The 20,439-nt window shown below is 46.1% G+C and overlaps 1 protein-coding gene across 6 annotated transcripts in view; it reads left to right on the top strand.

Annotated features, from left to right (window-relative positions):
- agap1 (ArfGAP with GTPase domain, ankyrin repeat and PH domain 1) overlaps nucleotides 1-20,439 on the top strand; it is a 70,757-nt gene that overhangs the window by 20,899 nt on the left and 29,419 nt on the right. For 4 of the 6 annotated variants that reach the window (XM_015957890.3, XM_015957887.3, XM_070549623.1 and 1 more), the window contains 3 exons: nucleotides 6,141-6,245; nucleotides 13,557-13,710; nucleotides 16,504-16,668. In XM_015957890.3, the coding sequence (XP_015813376.1) occupies nucleotides 6,141-6,245; nucleotides 13,557-13,710; nucleotides 16,504-16,668 (424 nt within the window). The remainder of the gene's footprint in view (nucleotides 1-6,140; nucleotides 6,246-13,556; nucleotides 13,711-16,503; nucleotides 16,669-20,439) is intronic. The other 2 variants (XM_054735398.2, XM_070549624.1) reach the window with 1 other exon arrangement.

Raw genomic sequence — 20,439 nt, 5'->3', positions numbered from 1 at the left:
ATATTTCTGATCAAAATAACACACTGTTGCAGAAATGGTGTCCGTCGTCCTGCCAGGCTCAGGTAGGAGGATGTGCACGAGCCCCTTTGGGGCTGGGTTGGTCTTCAGGTTCCCTCTGGATGCTTTGGGGCAGCTGCTTTTCCATTTATGAATAAGTGGAAAATCTGTTCAGCAGCACAAATAACACATATAACACTGGCACAAAATCATTAGAAGTTTTAGTTAAAACACGTTTTGTCGCAGATCTGTCCAGGGCATGTCCTCAGAGCTGGACCGGACTCTTTCCACACGTCTTTAGAGGATTTCTGTTTTTACGCTAAAGCAGGAGTGGGGAACCCTGGTCCTCGAGGGCCGGTATCCTGCATGTCTTTGCTCCAACACTTCTGATTCAGTGGTTGATTCACCTGTTCAACAGCTCATCAGGCTCTGCAGAAGCCTGTTAATCACCTGCTGAATAAAATCAGGTGTGTTGAAGCAGGGTTAAAACTAGGGCAGCACGATATTAGGAAAACCTGCAGTACGCGATAACAGTGATTAATATTGTGATGACGATATGACTTGCGATAAATAAAAACTTAACTCAGGAACAAAAGAAAATCAAAAACAAAGACACTTAAAAAATGGCTGAACTAAATCATAAAAATGAGAAAAGCAAAAGATGTGAGGAAAGGGAAAAAGAAAATGAAAAAGAAAAGACAATCAGTGAATCCCAGGAAAAGCAGAATCAGCAGAAAGAGCAGAACAAAGCTAACTCAGGTTTTTGCTAACCATCAAAATTAAGTGCCGTCCGCCTCGGGGGCGGGCATCTAACTTATGAGAACCCACCCAATTGGTCAAATGGGTGAAGAGCTCTATTTGATTTGTTAAAAAACATCTGCTTGACAGAAGGCATTATGTGTAGCAAACATTTAAGCTGACCATTCATTGCGATATTTATCTGTTCTTTGGGATATGCGTATTACGCTTGCTGATATTGCGATAACAATATATTTGCGATATATTGTGCAGCCCTAGTTAAAACTAAAATATGCTGGATAGTGTCCCTCGATGGACCAGGGTTCCCCACCCTTACCCTAAAGGCCTTTTCAGTTCTGGGACGAGTGGAAGGTTGCTGGAGCAGCTCCCATCCCAGATAAACCAACAACAATAAGGACTGGTTAACTGGTCACTTACCAACCCGCTGCAAAACAAAGTAAACTCCAAGGATTGATGATGTTTTTCACAAGGTTCAGTGCTTTGCTGATGTACGTGTACTAATACACGTAAACTCACATGCACATACTCCCCGGTAGGCTGGAGCAGCAGTCACTGCTTTACCAACAGTTTGGCTTTTCTCACTCCAGTACTTCCATATATAAAATAATAATACTGATAGACCATTGGGTGTTATTCAAACACTGTCTACAGTCCACCACCATGAAAGACAGAGTCGTGAAAGATGTGTCTTCTCTTTGAGAAACCTTCACTCTTAGAAGAGAAGTTCTTTCTCAATTGGAAATGATATTGATTTATTGGCCTTTACATCTAAAGACATAAGACAGATATTTCATACTCTAGTGTCGGAGATACTCACCCTTCAGCAGGAATTAGTGTCTCTGGATATTTAGCCACGGAGACTTGTCCCTCCCATTAGGGTAGCTGGACTGCTCCTTAAAGCGATCCTAGAATTTAAAACTACATTTACCTTGTTGTTGAATAACGGCAGCTTGGGGTGTCAAAAGTCGGTGCCCTCTCTGAGCTGCTTTCTATGGAAATCAGTAATGTTGTAATGGCCACTGATAAACATTTCATTCTGACAAAAGCTGGTTTAACAGGTCATAAGCATAGAGACGCCGCCTTAAAGCTGCATGTCCCAACCCACTTCAGCGTTGGCAATGTCTAAACTTTTTTCACCTTAATGCTAGCCACAGAACAAGGCTAGCCTGCACTACTGCTAATGCTAGCACAAGTTTTTACTAGTGCTAGCCCAAGCTACTGCTAATATTCTTGTTGGAGGATGTACTGGAATTATCCAGACAATGAATGCCAAACAGATCCACATCTTGTAAATGGCCTATATTTGATATAGAGCCTTCTAGAGTCCTGGAACCCCCCAAGGCGCTTTAAAACACAACCAGTCATTCACCCATTCACACACACATTCATACACTGGTGGGGATGAGCTACAATGCAGCTACAGCTGCCCTGGGGCGCACTGACAGAGGCGAGGCTGCCGAGCATTGGCGCTACCAGTCCCTCCGACCACCACCAGCAGGCAACATGGGTTAAGTGTCTTGCCCAAGGACACAGCGACAGACTGAGCGGGGCTCGAACCTGCAACCTTCCGATTACGGGGCGAGCACTTAACTCGCTGAGCAATAACTTTGTTCATTCTTTCTTCATACCAAAACTCATTACTAGTTCTGGTAAACTGGACCCTGGTTCTGTTGGATCGGACCCTGGTTCTGTTAGATCGGACCCTGGTTCTGTTGGTTCGGACCCTGGTTCTGTTAAATTAGACTCTGGTTCTGTTGGATCAGACCTTGGTTCTGTTAAATTGGACTCTGGTTCTGTTGGATCGGACCCTGGTTCTGTTGGATTGGACCCTGGTTCTGTTAAGTCGGACTCTGATTCTGTTGGATCGGACCTTGGTTCTGTTTAGTCGGACTCTGGTTCTGTTGGATTGGACCCTGGTTCTGTTTAGTCGGGCTCTAGTTCTGTTGGATCGGACCTTGGTTCTGTTTAGTCGGGCTCTAGTTCTGTTGGATCGGACTCTGGTTCTGTTTAACTGGACTCTGGTTCTGTTAAATCAGACTCTGGCTCTGTTGGATCGGACTCTGGTTCTGTTTAACTGGACTCTGGTTCTGTTGGATCGGACCCTGGTTCTGCCCGGCTCTCCCCCAGAAGCAGCAGCTGTAATTTCACGCTCTGCGGTTAAACATGTGTAATAATCTGCTTCATTTAGCAGCCAAAGACTTTAATGAAATTAACTGCCGTCCTAATTAAGACGGTGAATATTAAAGACCTGCTATGGAGGCCTTAACGAGGCCTTAACGAGGCCTTAACGAGGCCGACACCATCCGCCTTCCGCCCGACTGGAGGAATATCATTCCCTGAGAAGGGTTGTCAGCCTCGGAGCCGTTTCTGCCCTGATTACATTTCTGTGTTGAACACTAACCTCTGAAATGAGCTGGAGCTCGTTTCTGGTCGGAAGAATAATTAAAACGGGTCGCCGGCGTCAATCAGAACCGCTCTCAGGTGGTGCTCGTTAAGACTTGGCTCACCTCTGTGGAGGTGGTGCTCTGAGCTCTCCGGAGGCGTCTTGCTGCTCGTTTTGTTGTGTTTTCGGCGGTGAGGAAGAGGAGCCACTAATGAATTGAGAGTGCTGAAGTAAGGTTTGGATAATTGAGTTTCTAATTAATTACCCAGAACTCTCATCAGATAAATCAGCACCCTCTTCTTCTGTGGTTTTATTTGATGTGGTCCACATCCTATTCCCCCGGGCTCGCCCTTTGCCGTCCTCGCCTCATCAGCAGCGACCTTGTCGCTCTGCAGCTGCTCGTGTTTTCATGTTTCACTTGTTTCCCTCCAGGTGAAGAGCCGATTCCTTCATCCTCCGCCATCGGGTCAAAGGTGTCATGGAGAGACGCTCCGATCGGAGCGCTTCCTGTTAGGAATCGCCGCCACGTATGATGTTTCTGTTCCAACTCATGAAAGGGTTTCTGGGTTCTGATGTTTCCTCTGATGGAACCGGTTCTGGAAAAGGACAGAGTGGTGGAGGGAAGTTGTTAAACTCCCCCCCCCCCCCCCCCCCCCTTCATCCTCCATCTTGCCGATCAGAGAGAACAAGCCCAATCAGCTCCTCACACTCCTGGGCTGTCAGAGGGGATGATGGATGATCCTGGATCGGCATTCCAACCGGATCAGATGGTCACCTCTGTCCGATAGGACCCCCCCCTCTCCCATGGCGGTGGTGTTGGAGGGTGACACCTCTAATCCTCCTCCTGAGCTGAGGAGACGTGGACGAACAAAGGGACCGTGGACCTTTTGAGGTCTGAGGGTTTGTCCCTGTTTTCTCTGAACGATCTCATCTTAGATCTGCTGTCATGGTCATCAGTGGTCCCCGGAGGGTCCATTGTCTGAGCGGGGGCGGGGTAGGGGGGTGACTGAGTGATTAGAACATAGATTGCTGTTGGGGTGGGGGGGTGGGGGGGATCTCAAATAAATTCCCCTTTATCTGGTCCACAAAAAAGGACTTTAATAGTCTCCACATCACTTTTAGCTCCAATAGAAATCTGAGTCTGGATCCTGGAGCCCAGTCCTCCTGCAGCTGGACTGATGTGGTCTTTAATCATGGGCCTCAGGTCCAGACCCAAGAGCTCGTTCTGATGCACCGCCTAACGAATGACTTCATCTGTCACCCCCCCCCCAAGCCAGCGACCTTTTCCTATGTGCCGCGGTAATCCCTCACCGGGCGTGTCTCTGTCCCGGTTGTCCCCCTTAAAACCCACAGACCTCCATTATGCCTCAAGTTGTTGTACATGTGTAACGAATGAGTCCTTCTGGTCCCCTGGAGCAACAGACCTTTTCCTGAGCAGTCCTTCACTGGGGCGCCATCGGGGGGGGGGGGGGGGGGACACCCCACCCCCGCCATTCTGCAGTGTGATGCAGTGGATGTAAGGGATGACGACTATCAGGACCCTGCTGTTCCAGGCCCAACCCCGACCCCCGGTCCACTCAGCGAATGGGCATCAGATCAAACCCCGAAGAGCCTCTGAGTTCTGGTTCTGGTGTGGTCTGCCCGTTCTGGTTCTGGGTCCGTCCAGTCTCATTGGTTTTGGATGAAATCCTGCCGGACTGAGGAGACCTGGATAGTTCTGGTTCTGGACCCGGCAGGATGCTCGTTAGGTGGTATTTGGCGCCGCGGGGAAACCGTGTGGTTGTAAGGCTCACAGAGATGCCCCCCCCACCATGGTGAGTTCAGAGCCGGTGATCAGAGCGGGACGTTTCAGCTCCGTTGCTGGTTTATCAGTGCAGCTTTTATTGTGTCAGCCATCAGACTCTGGATGGAGATGTTTCAGCTGCTCGCCTCGTCCTCCTCCCGCCGTGGCTCTGGAACATTCCTCCGTGGAGTTCTGTCGCTGCCAATTACACCAAATGTTCGGTCTGTGTTGGCGGGGGGGGGTCACCCCGGGCCGCCGCTCCGCTCCAACACCACCCACCGCTTTAATGAAAGCTGAGCGTTAGGGGCGGCGGTGAGCAGGCTTCTGTCCATCAGCCCCCCCTCCCCCCCTTCACGACTGGACTCTATTAATATCCTGTGTCGGAGTGTTAATGTTGTAGAGGTCCAGTGAAGTGACACGCGTGGCAGCACGGCTGTAATTGCTAATCAGCGGACAGTTTTATCCTCCGCTGCCGCCTCCCCCCGGCCTCCCGCTCGCCTCCTTTTTGACCTTCCTGCTCTCTTCCCCGTACCTAATGAGTGCTGCTCAAATGAAGTGTGGGCGGCGAACGTGCGCTGGTCACTCGGCCGCGGCTGATGTGCGTAGGAGAGAGAAATGAAGATTCAGACAATTAAATAAGTGCTGATTTCCCACATTTCCTCCCGCAGAGCTCCTCTCTGCTCCCCTCAGCTCGGTGGAACTTTGGGATGATAAAATGTTGTTTTGATTGGAGATGAGCTGGAGCTTCTTACGTCTTCAGGCTGTAGCCTCGTTATCTTCACTTCACAGACTCTGTGGTCACTAAGCTCCAGAGACGAGATGTTGGATGGATGCACAATTAGGAGGCAGTGAGTGGGTCTGTGGAGCTGGAGCACAACAAAACGACCTGTTTACACTCCTGTGGGTGAGAACAGCAGCCACGAGCCTTCACAAAGATAAACAACTAAATGTATCTGATGAGATCAAAGGTGTGAGACTCAGTTCCACCGGTCTCTGAACACCTCTGATTCAGGTCATGCCCACACTTGTGTCTTAACAAACTTTAGGGAGCAGAACGTGAAACCATTAGCGCCATGAATGAAATCAAGCCTTCTTCCCTGGGTCTACCTTGATCCAGGGAGGAGGAGCTCCAGGTTCTGGGCCTGGACACGGTTTGTGCACACAGCTGGATGAGTCCAGGTTCTGGTATTTGTTCTGAACACGTCTTGTTTAATGCAGGGCATGCTGATGAAACGGAGCGGGAAGTCGCTCAACAAAGAGTGGAAGAAGAAGTATGTGACGCTGTGTGATAACGGACTGCTCACCTACCACCCCAGCCTACACGTGAGTCACACACACACACACACACACACACGCACACACACACACACACACACACACACACACTTGTTAAAGACACACGCAGTGATTGTGTATTCATCATCTCATCATCGGTTTGCCCACGTCGGTGCTAATGATGATGAGAATCTCAGCTGTAATGGTTCTGTTAATTGCCGCAGAGCTCTACCCTGTTGGCTCAGTCTTCTGCTGCAGCTTTATTACCAAACAAACACACACACACACACACACACACACACACACACACACACACACACACACACACACACACACACACACACACACACACACACACACACACTGATAGTGCCCAGTTTTTCTCTGAAGTCCTTGAACCTGTCTTATGTGATGCATGTTTTTATCGTGTAAATCAGACATCAGCGTGTCTGTGAGTGACCTGCTAACAGGAGGAAACCTCCAACGGATTAGCCTGACAAAAACGGACTCAGACATGGTGTTTTACCCAGTTTTAGAGCAGGTTTTTCCACATTTGTGCTGATCAGATTTTAGACCACCTTGCCCTGGTTTACACCTGGTGCTCGAACCAGGTATTTACCTAGACCTTGGTTTCTAACGCGCTTTTGGAGCGAGGTTTGGACCTTTATTTATGACCAGGCCCTAGACCTGATTCTCGACTAGATTCCATGACCTGTTTTAGACCTTCTCTTAGACCTGATTTAGGACCCGACTACAGACCTTGCCACAGTCTGTTGGAGTTAGTTAGTTTCTCGTTCTCAGCAGTTTTTTATGCAGCTGAAACTCAAAAAAATTGAAAATCGTAAAAATCCAAATTCAGAATCTCAAGAAATTAGAATATTGTGAAGAAGTTCTATATTTTAGACTCAACGTGTAAAATTCTTAACAGCTAATGAATCCAAAGCACCCACAAGGGGTTCCTGAGCTTTTAGATGGTCTCTCAGTTTAAGAGGAATTACTGAAATAAATGGACTTTGCACCATTTTCAAAATTTCGAGTTTCACCCGTAAATAATTATTGTGGTGTTTTCAGGAGAACCGGACATGGTGATGTAACTCATCAGTGACCGTTACAGTGGTCCTGTTGGTCTGTCGGAATTCTGATTCGGATCCAACAGGAAGTTATACCTTGTTTCCCACATGTTGGAAGAACAAATCTGAACCTCTAAACAGTTTGACCCCATCTCAGCAGTATGTTTGAGCAAGCCCCTTCTGCAGCTTTGGGTTGAGGGTTTGAATTCCCATGGAGTTGTCTCTCCTCTTTAGCTTGCCTGTCAGCCATTAGAGCAGCTGATGCAGTAAATTAGTCTTAAAACTCATCAGTTAACACATCAACACGCTCTGGTGTACAAACACTCAAACGCCCTGCAGCAACACAGACCAGGTCCTCCTGAGCGCCCCCCATCTGCTGCTCCTACCTCAATTAGCCTGTTAGCACACGCTAATCGAATGAAATCCAATCAGCAATGCTAATTACCCAACTATGTGCACAGAAATCACATTAATGCCGCTAATTAAAGAGATGGCAGTGGCTGGCAGCTAACTGGGACAAAATCTGGTCTATAAGAGAAAAGAAGTGTAAGAAGAGATGAGAGCAAGTCATGTCTGCTGGTAGTGTTGGGCTTTGGTAAATCAGGACTTCATAAGACCCACAACTGGTTGTAGACCGATTAATGTTCCGGGCTGTTGTCGGACTGGTTCTGGGCTGTTGTCGGACTGGTTCTTGACTGTGTTCGGACTGGTTCTGGGCTCTCGTCAGACAGGTTCCGGGCTGTTGTCGGACTGGTTCTGGGCTGTTGTCGGACTGGTTCTTGACTGTTTTTTGGACTGGTTCTGGGCTGTGTTCGGACTGGTTCTGGGCTGTTGTCGGACTGGTTCTTGACTGTGTTCGGACTGGTTCTGGGCTCTCGTCAGACAGGTTCCGGGCTGTTGTCGGACTGGTTCTGGGCTGTTGTCGGACTGGTTCTTGACTGTTTTTTGGACTGGTTCTGGGCTGTGTTCGGACTGGTTCTGGGCTGTTGTCGGACTGGTTCTTGACTGTTTTTTGGACTGGTTCTGGGCTGTGTTCGGACTGGTTCTGGGCTGTTGTCGGACTGGTTCTTGACTGTTTTTGGACTGGTTCTTGACTGTGTTCGGACTGGTTCTGGGCTGTTGTCGGACTGGTTCTGGGCTGTTGTCGGACTGGTTCTGGGCTGTTGTCGGACTGGTTCTTGACTGTGTTCGGACTGGTTCTTGACTGTGTTCGGACTGGTTCTTGACTGTGTTCGGACTGGTTCTGGGCTCTCGTCAGACAGGTTCCGGGCTGTTGTCGGACTGGTTCTTGACTGTGTTTGGACTGGTTCTGGGCTGTGTTCGGACTGGTTCTGGGCTCTCGTCAGACAGGTTCTGGGCGGTTGACGAACTGGTTCTGGGCTGTGTTCGGACTGGTTCTGGGCGGTTGACGAACTGTGTTCGGACTGGTTCTGGGCGGTTGACGGACTGGTTCTGGGTGGTTGATGAACTGGTTCTGGGCGGTTGACGGACTGGTTCTGGGTGGTTGATGAACTGGTTCTGGGCTGTGTTCGGACTGGTTCTGGGCGGTTGACGAACTGGTTCTGGGCGGTTGACGGACTGGTTCTGGGCGGTTGACGAACTGGTTCTTGACTGTGTTCGGACTGGTTCTGGGCGGTTATCAGACTGATTTTTCACCTGTTTAACAAGCTGATAACTTTTCTCTAATAAATCTCATTTGGTCTCATGAAGCATCAGAAGCCGTTTGATGTCCAGCTGCGGTTCTTCTGCTGTTTCTCTAGACTTCCATCGGAGGTGCTTGGGCTTTATGGATTCTGTTTTTGCTTCATGTCAGCAGGATCTAGCTGTCTGTTCATATTGCATTTTTCACACTGAGACCACAGTTTATGCATCAATTTGCTCCGGCACTACTGAGACAGCCATAAACACACTTTATATCTCCAGCACTTAGAGCTGACAAGGATGAACACACACACACACACACACACACACACACACACACACACACACACACACACACACACACACATGCCACAGAACCACCTGCTGGCAGTGTGTTTGGTCGATACTCATCCATCCTGGACACCTCTGACGATTGGGATGATGATGAAAGCTCTCTGATGCAAATGGAGACTCAATTACTGTGGTCAATCTGTCGGAGTGTGTGTATGTGTGTGTCTGTGTGTGCGTGCGTGTGTGTGCGCATGTGTGTGTGTGTGCCCAGCGGGCCCCCAGCTCGAGGGCTCTCCAGTGGCTTGTTAAGACGCCGTCGAGAGCACTTGGCTTTGAATTGGCCTTTTGTCAGGCGAGCTGCCATAAGGAGGCGGGAACCACTCACATACTGAGCGTGCACTTGTGTGTGTTTGTGTGTGTGTTAATCTACACTTTAGAGCCATTTAAGTGTACCCAGTAATCCTCCACCCAGTTTTTCCTGACTCGCTATTATTTACAGCTTAAGTTCCTGCAGGTCACAAGGTTCTGTTGGGTCGAGGTTTGATCTATCTAAGCCTCCTTGGTTCAGATCATTTGAGCACCATCTGTGTAGATTTAGTCTTTTTTGAGATTATTCGATTTAAACGTAAACCAGTTTTTAGAGATACTATCTATGCTTCCACTACCAGAGCTTCAGGGTAGACTTACAGGAACTTCCCAACATGTGCGTGTCTCTACTTGACTGGGCTGGCGAAACGGCCGTTTTCCGGGCCATTTTTTTAGAAAACTTCTGCATACCTGCTCTGGGGTAGGTACTCCTAACGGCCTGGTGGAGTAGCTGAGCGGAACATCTGGTTAACTCACACTGACTGGTAGTAATTCAGTAGGAAGTGACATCAGCAGACGCCGTCCAAAACAACCGGTACATTTAGAAGAGTTGCTGGTGAAGCAACTCCTGAGTCCTGACCATCGACATAAATATACTGGACATCTCCTTTCCATAGGCTCCAATATCACGTTTTTGAGGCCAAGTGGGAGATGGCCACCACCGCCATTTTGACCGTGTCACAGGTTCCGTCAAGCCCAGACAATTCCATAAAAGGGAAGAGAGGAGGAGCTGAGGGTGGGGCTGTAAGGCTGGGATCAACTGAAGACACCCGGTCGAACTAGCTACAAGCTAATCTGAAGCTAACCCTGGCTAACCCAAAGCTAACGCAGAGGTGGGAGCTAAGCTAACGGAGGTAGCTACCTAGCTACAACCAGAGTTAACTGTGCACAACACCAGAGCTTCTGAGTCAGAGATACGCCGGGCTGACCGCTGGGTAAAACTGGGTGGAACACAGAGGTCTCCGAGACCTCCACAAGCCGGCAGCCACACAGCAGACAAGCGCCGCTGCGTTCTGAGATGCGCAGAGCTGCCGCTGGGGAGAACCGGGTGGAAAGGTTTCCATCCCAGAGCTCCACAAGCCGGCAGCCCGCACAGCAGACAGAAGCCGCGATCAGACAGAGATGTGCCGGGCTGCGGGGAGAAACGGGGGGGGAAAACTTCGGTCTCCCGAGAGCTCCACAAGCCGATAGTTGGAACCCAGCTCCACCAACATGTTATATTTCAACCCATTTTCTAAAGTGCAGCATTATGTTAAATGCACTGGGTTTTATCCTATTACATTTAAATTTCATGGTTAAACAGTACATGTTAAAATCTAAGCTCAGCTCGCCAGTGACCTAAAATACATAAATATAATTTTACTTACCGAAAAAAATGAAGTGGAGACTCCTTGGACGCTCTATTAGTGCAATTAATGCCACAGCAAGTCATTTTGTCCAACAATTGCACAAATAATATCCAAAAAAGAATACACACACACAGAGACTCAAAATGCCGGAGCAGTTTTCAGGCCAGACCGAGGCTCTACTGAGGCCTTTCCCCGGAGCTAGCTCTGTGGTCACGTGGGTCTGATGCTCATTAATTATACAGAATTTTAGGCTTTTAATACACTTAAACAGAAGAGTGAGAAAAAAATTCACCCCCCTCAGAGTTGTCATGAGTGTAAACTAGATCATTTAAACCAAAAACATGTTTTGGTACCAGGCTGTAAACATGTTTATTTCTGCTGTGAAATTGGTATTTTTAACATGGGAGTCAATGAGGATTTGCTCTCTTCTGACACCAGCCCCTAGTGGATGAGGGTGGAACTGCAATTTATTTCATTTCCGGGTTTGACTCAATTTTAGAGCTGCATTGTGGGGGCTTGGTCCTGACACCTGAAAACATGGCGGAATTCTCCCACAACGACTTCATTAACGGCGCTTAGTTGTCTTACAGAGCGCTGTAAAAAACAGCACTTCTTCTGGTCATTGAACACCACATATTACATCACACAGCTGCCCTCATCCTCTGAATGGATTAAATTATGATATACTTCGATAGGATAAATGCTTTTAAAATGATTAATGTTACTCTGGATGCTTTTTGACTCTGATCAGTGACATCACTCACTGCCAAAGCGGTCGTGATGTGCTGACGTCTGTGCAAAGTTCTGAAAGGGCTGAACTTGAATGGAGACACAACAGCTGAGAGGACTGAGACATCCCATCTCCTGATCAAGTTCTCTGACCTTGGAGTTCTGGTAATGGAAACACAGCTACTGATGATGATCTAGTTCTGTGTTAGGACCTTCTTCAGCTCTTCAGCTAGTTTGTGTTTGTACCACCCAGTAGAACCCTGTAGGCCTCTGTAGAACTGTATGAAACCCAGTAGAACCCTTTCAAACCCTGTAGAACCCACACAGGATTCTGTGAAAGCCAGACAGAGCCTGCCTTCAAACGTCTTTGATAATTGTCAAATCTATTAGGACCTTTTAAGCCTCTGTAGAGTGCCTTAGAAAGCTGTTGGTGAAGCACGTTATTCTGTTTTGTGGGTGGTACTCAGCGCAGAGGGACCTTTTCAGGGCCCTAGGTGCTGCGGTGGAACAGGTGTTTAGGTTGAACACGTTGTTGAACCAGGTAGACTGGCCTAAGATGAAGGTTTTGTTGGTTTTTTTTTGCGTGACATCAGTGTGTATGACAGGCTGTTAGTCTGCCTACCTAAAGAAGAAGAAGTTGTTATTCCCTGTAGGAACACATAGGGCCCAATAAGACCATATTAAATACAGTACCTGGTATAATGCTAGGAGAGTCATTAGCACCTCTTGGAACCCCCTAAAACAAAGTCATAGAAGGCTTTACAGAACTCTGTTGACCTTGTAGAATATTTTCAAATCCAGTATAACCATTTGAAATCTTTGTAGAGCCTGTCAGACCCTCTAGAGCCTTTTAGAACAAAGTAGAACTTTGTTGGCCCTTGTGGTATCATTTCTGATTAAAACTCCATAGTATCATGTAGGTCCATGTAGAGCCTGGTAGAAACATTCATTTGAACCTTGTGTGATCCTGTAGAACCTTGGAGGAACCTTTAGCTCAAACTTGTAGGACCCTGTCGGAACAAACCGTTTTAGAAGCCTTTATCCCCATCTCCCTTCCCCGAGGGCCAGTATCCAGCATGTTTTAGTTGTTTCACTAATCCAACACACTTGATTACACTGTTCAGCAGCTCATCTGCCGTATTTTTCGGACTATAAATCACACTTTTTTTCATAGTCTGGCTGGTCCTGCGATTTATACTCCGGAGCGACTTGTACACCAAATTATGAATACCGCGCTGCTGCGGACCGGCTCCTGTCCAGGTTTCAGCTCCTCTGCCCCACCATCACCTGCTGCAGCCTGTGGCGAGCTGCTGCAGGCCAGGCAGCTCCGGCCCAGGAATGAGCGCCCCTGTCCCGCTGGGAGGATTTCAAACACCACCATCACCTGCTGCAGCCTGGGACAGGGTGCTGCGGGCCGAGTCCGGCCCAGGAATGAGCTCTCCCCGTCCGCTGGGAGAATTTGAAACACCGCCATCCTCTGCTGGAGTCCATAGCGCACTGCTGCTCCCTGGTTGTGTGTTCTGTTGTTATTACCGGTACTTCTCTTGCAATGTGAAATGCTTGGTCTCAGATTTTGTAAGAAAAATAATAAAATTTCCCCCTAAAATGCAACTTATAGTCCAGTGCGACTTATATATGTTTTTTTCTTCTTCATTATACATTTTATGGCTGGACCGACTTATACTCTGGAAAATATGGTAGGTCTGCAAAACCCTGTTAACCTAATGCTGATCAAAATCAGGTGTGTTGAAGCAGGAGAAATGGTAAAGCACACCCGATACCAACATTCTGGGAAGGGTCACTGCTATAGAAACTAGTAGAGGGTCAAGTTCAAATGCATGACCCACAGCTGTGTGTATGTAGAACACATCGTTTGAACCTGCATAAAACCCGGTTCTCTGGTTTCTTCCCAGGACTATATGCAGAACGTTCATGGGAAGGAGATTGACCTGCTCAGAACAACCGTTAAGGTGCCGGGTAAGAGACCGCCGCGTGCAGCAGGGTCGGGCCCCAGCACCAACGGACTAACAAAGGACATGAGCAGCCTTCAGCTGGGACAGGGCTCAGGTTGGTTCTGATACAAACTCATTCAGCATGGTCACAAATGTTATCTTACCTTTTCTGCCTTAATTCTCAACGTAACTCCCCTACGTTACAGTATAGATGTGTAGTATCAGCTAATTAGTGGTGGTTTGTTTTATTTATTTATTTTTTTGGGACAACAGGTCCGTCACCTTAACTTTTCCTAACAAGAGCAGAGCCAGACTCTAAACAGAAAATGTAAATCAACTCCTTAAAAGAGATTTGCAAACAAGAACTAACAGAACATCTGTGACAATAAGCAGCCCGGCTCTGGCTTCGCTTCTTGTTCAGCTGCTCCAAGCAAGAAGTGCTGTTATTTTATCAATTTTGATCTAAAGTTGACCAAATATACAAATAACTGGTCAGTGGATCAACATGCAGTGGTTCTGCTGTACTTCTCACTGCGGGGTCCTCCCTCCTCCTTGGTTCAGGGTGATGAACAAACAGGGTTGGAACAGCATCAGCCCTGAGTCTCACCTTGCCTTGCCTAGTCTTAGTAAACTGTCTCTCCTCAAAATGTGCCTGTAGAGTGGTGTATTAGTTTATTTCCTGCCACATTTAACTGTTTAATTGCAGCCTTGTGCAGTTGAGATCAGAACATGTAGAGCCTTGATAGAAAACATTGGAGAGTGCACGTTAAACTCACTGCACACAGCTTTTTGTTAGTGTGATCTCTGGTCATGGTGAGGTTGCTCCTGCTGACTTGAGCCAAACATTTTCTTCTCTCTGCGTCTTTGGGGAAGCCATAGTTCTGATTCCTCCCTCAGACCGATTGCTGTATGCAGCGCAGCCAACCATGGTAAGATAATCAACCTATAAAGGGATTATTAAAATACTATTTTTGTGCATAATAGAAATATTGAACTAAACCAAAAATGGAGATGTAAACTTACATTTTAAAATTTTATCCATCCCTAAAATTAGTAATTTCTAATTTTAACCCAATGACAACATTTATTTTATTTATTTATTTTAATAAATCAAAATAAATTTATTCAAAAGAGTTTCATTAGGTCTTGAGTACATTGCTCATAATTAATGATTCAGCTTAATTGTGCATATGTAATGACTAAACATAATGTTGGTAAAATGCTTTATTAAAATTGCTATTATACATGTTGTACAAGTTTGTATTCATTTTTTCACAAATAACACACTTTTTTTATCGACTATGTTTGACCATACAGTTTTATTGAAAATTTCTTTTTAAGTAGTTGCTATGGAAGCCAGATAAACTGGGTTATAGATGCATGTACTGTCTTCACATAAAAATATAAAGTAATGATTGTAAAATGTATTCTACTGAACATAACAGATCATCATTCAAAGCATAAACAGATACATATTTTCTTCAAGGTGAGCTGGAGCAGAATTCTAGCTTCCAATAAACCACTTTAAAATGGATATTACAGCTCGAGTTTAGGGCTTCTTGTAGGACTTAAAGTTATTAAATGCTTATATTAGAGCAGTGTGTTGCATTACTACATCAAATTTAGTGCTATAATATATTATAGTAATGTATGTGGTCTAAATGTACTCTACAATGTGTTAGAATGTGAAGGAATTAGGACATAATATATAATATTATTCAAAAATGACCAAAATAGCCAGGGGAAATGTGACGATATTCAATTTTTGTGATTTGTCCCACCATACACCGTTCAAACTGACATACGGCGCTGGGATATTCGGAACTATTGAGAGCTCCATGAACCACGTGACCGCGAGTCGGCAAGTTCAAAGCGTGTCGCAACTCTCTTTTTCTACAGCTCTGAGAAAAACCAGAGCTAACTATCCTGCCTAACCTATAGTGTAACACCCCCCCCCCCCCCTCCCTGCTTCATCCTGCCCGCTGCTCCTCTCTCCCTCCGGTTCGCCACTCGCTGCTGTTCTGGTGAGGTAAAGTGTGTGTGGGGAGATTACAGCGTGAAAAGCACTGGAGTTGCAAAAGTCCGCGAAAAATCGCTGCACAAGTGGTACTCGAAAACTTTTGACAAGGTTGGCAGGTCTGAAACTATAAAATAATAATCTCCTGAAAAGCTCCATTAAAATGACCAGAGAACATTAAAGATTGACAAAAACAGTGATTTGATTTACATCGTGATGCAAATATCGATATTAACGTGATGAAAATTAAAATCACGAAAGGGATTTTCCACATCGCCCAGTCCTACATGTGATGATAAAAATGTCCACTAGTGTTTGATAAGACCTAACAGAAACTAAAGGTTCCTCCTTAACAAATCAGCTTCTAAACAGAAAATACTTTTTTCACCCAGACAAAGGCATCAGAAAGCAGAGCAACACACACACACACACACCTCACTGAGGCCTAAATCACACACAGATCCAGGAGGTCTGATCTAGTAGCATGAATATTCAGCGAGCCGCTCCTTCTTCTAATTATTGTCATGAATATTAATCAGAACTTGGCTCCGCTCAGCCGGCGCCGGGAAATGGGCCTTGATGAGAGAGAGGGGGGTAAGCAGCAGCTTCGTTTTATTTAAACCACAATGCTACAGGACAACTTTTGGACCCCCCCCCCCCCTCAGTCCTCTGGGGCTGGGTCACATGTCTATACTAAGGAGGCGGGGCTAACAAGCTGCAGCTCTGTATCCTCCCCCTGCGTCAAATGTTCCTCTGGTGTTTGTGGATGTTTGCATGAGTTTCGCTTAAATATCCTGTTTGATGGTTTCGATAAGTCAGCCTGTAGGGGGTGGTGTTATACAACCCTGTTGCCCCCAGTGCTGACCTCTGCCTTCCACCTGCCCTTCCCAGGTTTAGTGTCTAGCAGTTCATTGGTGACTCAGATGGCGAGTGGCGTCAGCCTGGTTTCATTTAACAGTCACGGTCTTGACGGGATTCACCAGCGCTCCTACTCCGTCTCCAGCGCTGATCAGTGGACCGACGCCACCGTCATCGCCAACTCTGGAGTCGGCACAGGTTGGTTAAAAGCTCGTCCTGATGAAGTCCTTAGATCCACACATGCAGCTCCATCGTCACGCCCTCTGAGCCCCACCATGGAGCTGTGTGTGTGTGTGTGTGTGTGTGTGCGTGTGCGTGTGCGTGTGCGCGTGCGTGTGCGTGTGTGTGTGTGCGTGTGTGTGCGCGTGCGCAGTAAAGCCTGCATATGCGTGTGTCTTGAAGTGGCAGCATCAAACCTGACAATGAAACGCACACACTGACGATGACGTTTTTCCGTGACAATGAGCTTCAAAGGAAGCCCAAACAAAGATTCGACTGAAGCCATGAAAACCTCCAGAACGTACTGGAACCAGTTCAAGCAGAGCCCTACTGGTTTGTTGAAGGAGGGTCTGACAAGACCTAGTCCATTAATCCCAGTGCTCGGCGGGGCGATGGCATCTCGTCAGCCGAGCTAAGTTGTCACATTTTCCACTTGAGCTGAGACTAAACGATTGTAAAATAAGTTATGGCCATCCTTGGGGCAGTTTGCCGTTTGGGGACAAGGCGGTGCCTGCTGAGCTTCTCTTCATAGCTCTGTGTGTGTGTGTGTGTGTGTGTGTGTGTGTGTGTGTCTCTCCTTCCGTGCATGTCGAGCTGATGTCAGAGCGCTGCTGTGCCGTGATATTGATGGAAGCTGAATGTTATTTTATTCTGCCGCTAGTCACAGCTGTCAGCAGCCAGCTGAGGAGTGGAGGTCGGAGAAACTCCACTCCCTCCTCCGACGGTCGCGCTCGCTTACTGCTCTAGGTGTCTTCAGAGCCCGGTGTTCAGGTTCTACAGCATTTGATTATCAGGATTAGATTCTGCTAATAACTTTTATGTCACTGTGTTTTATTATCTGTTAAGTCCGTTATCCAACAGCAACTCTCCAAAAACAGTCAAACGACTCAGAAACCAGTGCAAATCCCCTCCTAAATTAGTCAGCAACCAGTGCACAACCAGTCATCCTCATTAACAGTTAATGGTAACCATTAAGAAGCCACAGTGATGCAGGTGGAATGTCTACCTCACAGTAGTCTGGTCCTAAATCTGAAGCTATAAAAGCCCTAGCATGGCCAGCCAGCTCCATGCGTCCTTATGGGAAGCATTGGGTCTGGGAGCTCTTCTATTCAAATAACCCCACCCCCTGAGAATTCTAACCAAGCCAATCAGCACTGAGCAGCGTACATCGCACACCGCAATGCTTAGTTTCTCATAAACAACGAAGACGGCGTCTGAAACGGAGTTCGCTGCATCTCCACAAGAAGAAGAAGCGCTAAAAGCCTTTCTTCTAAAGAAAGATGCTTGAGCCGTTGCCACACGCCATTTTTGACTACAGCATTGTAAACTACAGTCGGCATTTCCGCCTTTTTTCTGATTGGTTATTTTTGAGCTGGCTAGTCCCGCCTCTCACGTGCCTCTCTGCCGGCGAGTAACCAGACTTGTTCTCTGTGCAGAATTAAACAGAGGACGAGTCTGGCAGGCCAGGCTATAAAAGCCCAGTGATCTCTTCACATGGACGTTAGTTATCCCAACCCATGAGAACTGTTTCCTGTGGTGCAAGATGTTTTCGCCCAGAGCCAGTCGGGTGTTAGAATAAAGTCCCAGATGTTGTGAGCTCATTTGCTGTTGTGATGGTCACTGTCTGGACTTAAGTGTGAAACTATTTTGTTCATCCCAGATAAAATCCTAGGAAAAGCTGCTTTTATAATTCATAAACAAGTAGACCATTTATGTCACACCTCAGTAAATACAGTTCACCCAGAAAGTATCACAGAGCTAGTCTGGCAAGCCATCCTCTGTATACAGTGCTGTCTGAAATTATTCATACCCCTGGCAAATTTTCACTTAGTTATAGGGATGTAAGAAAAGATCGGTATGGCAATATGTGGTGATATTTTTCCAGCGATATTGTGTAGATATTGTGTAGATATTTGACTGTGTGTCGAAAATATCGATATCGCAATACATTGTGATATTTATTTTTCCATCAATATTATATTGATATTCACAATCAAAATTTTGGAAGAATTTACATGCAAACATTTGTGTTTTTAATTTAATTTTTTTTTGTGCAATTCAAATGCCCATCGTCAGTTGGCAGCTGTGTGCAGTGGGTTTTGTTTCCACCCTTGAAATATAAATCCCTCTGTTATGGTTCAAATACCTCATGTTAACATGTTGTGTATCAGTTTGGACTGTTTACTGAATTTTCCTACAATAAATTCAGTCTAAAAAAATCACTAATAATGTCTGACTGAATGTACTGGAATATATCGTGATATATTGTATCGTCTCCCCGTATCGTGATATGCATCGTATCGCCGAAATTTCACCAACACACATCCCTACTTAGTTACTTTTATTCAACCAGCAATTTGTTTGACGGGAAATGACATAGGTGTCTCCCAAAAGATAATAAGATGATGTACAAGAGGCATTGTTGTGCCTAAAACGTTTCTCAGCTTTTATTTAAATTTGAGCAAAAGGTGTCATGTCCAGGATTATTCAAACCCTTCAAAAAGTCTCTGGGAAAATTCAAAGTTCTAAACAATTCCAAATAGTCCAAGCTGTTCTAAAGCGTCTCAATTACCCAGATTAATTGAGAACATCTGTTTAAATCAACAACAGGTGAAAACCGTAGATTTGACACTTTTCCTCAAATGTAATTAAAGCAGAGAAATGGTTTTTGGCACAGTAGTGCCTCTTGTTCATCGTCTTATTATCTGCTGGGAGACATCTATTCAATTTCCCGTCAAACAATAACTTGCTGATTGAATAAATGTAACTTTAAGTCAAAATTTGCCAAGGGGAATGCATAATTATGGGCAGCACTATAGATTGTCTGGCCACGACCCATAGACAGAGCTCAGTCATGGGGCAGAATCTATGGCTGTCTATTAAACTGTCTCCACATGCAATTGGACAGCAAACAACATGACGTACTTCCTGCTACGGACGTCAGTCAACGATGTAGTCCACCATACACAGTTGAAGAAGACGCAAATACATCATTTTTCAAAATAAAGGACCTAATTACTTCTATCTGCTCTTGACTAAAAAAAGTCCCAAGTCTAAATTGTCCAAAGGTTATGCCAACTTAAACGAACTGTCACTAACTTAGTCGCCATCTCATTCTGCTCCATCACATCGTCCCGCCCACCAGACCAAGAGAGCGCTGTGACTGACGAGCAACTAGATCAGGGGTGTCAAACTCATTTTAGCTCAGGGGCCACATTGAGGGAAATCTAGTCCCAAGTGGGCCGGACCGGTAAATAAAATAAAAAACTTCAGATTGTTTTCTTTGTTTTAATACAATCAATATAAAACGAGGCTGGAGCCTGAGGACAGTGTAGTACAAGTACAACACCTGAAGTGTACTTGAAAATTTGAATAAAATAAAATAAAATCAACAAATTAAAAAAAAACATTCCTTAGTGATTCAAAGAGCTTACAGATCACATGGCTAGATCAGTTCCATGCAGCACTTAAAGTAAATTTGACTCATTTTACTTTACATCTTTTAGCTTTCACCAGCACATCAACATCAGAAGTCACATCCTGAGTGGCGGCCAACTTCAGGATGTGATTCAAGTTCTTGTGTGAGCCTTGAGCGCAGCTTTGTTTTATTTAGACTCGTTACAGAGAAAACTTGCTCACAAAGATAAGTTTATTTTCACTCTACATTGTAAAGTATGAAAATAAAGTTTACACAACCATCTCGCGGGCCGGATTTAACCCGCTTGCGGGCCGGATCCGGCCCGCGGGCCG

This window comes from Nothobranchius furzeri, chromosome 3 (assembly GCF_043380555.1).
Source record: "Nothobranchius furzeri strain GRZ-AD chromosome 3, NfurGRZ-RIMD1, whole genome shotgun sequence".
NCBI classification, from domain to species: Eukaryota; Metazoa; Chordata; class Actinopteri; order Cyprinodontiformes; family Nothobranchiidae; genus Nothobranchius; species Nothobranchius furzeri.
The sequence above is the reverse complement of the archived record's forward strand: the minus strand, read 5'-3'. Positions and strand labels throughout refer to the sequence as shown.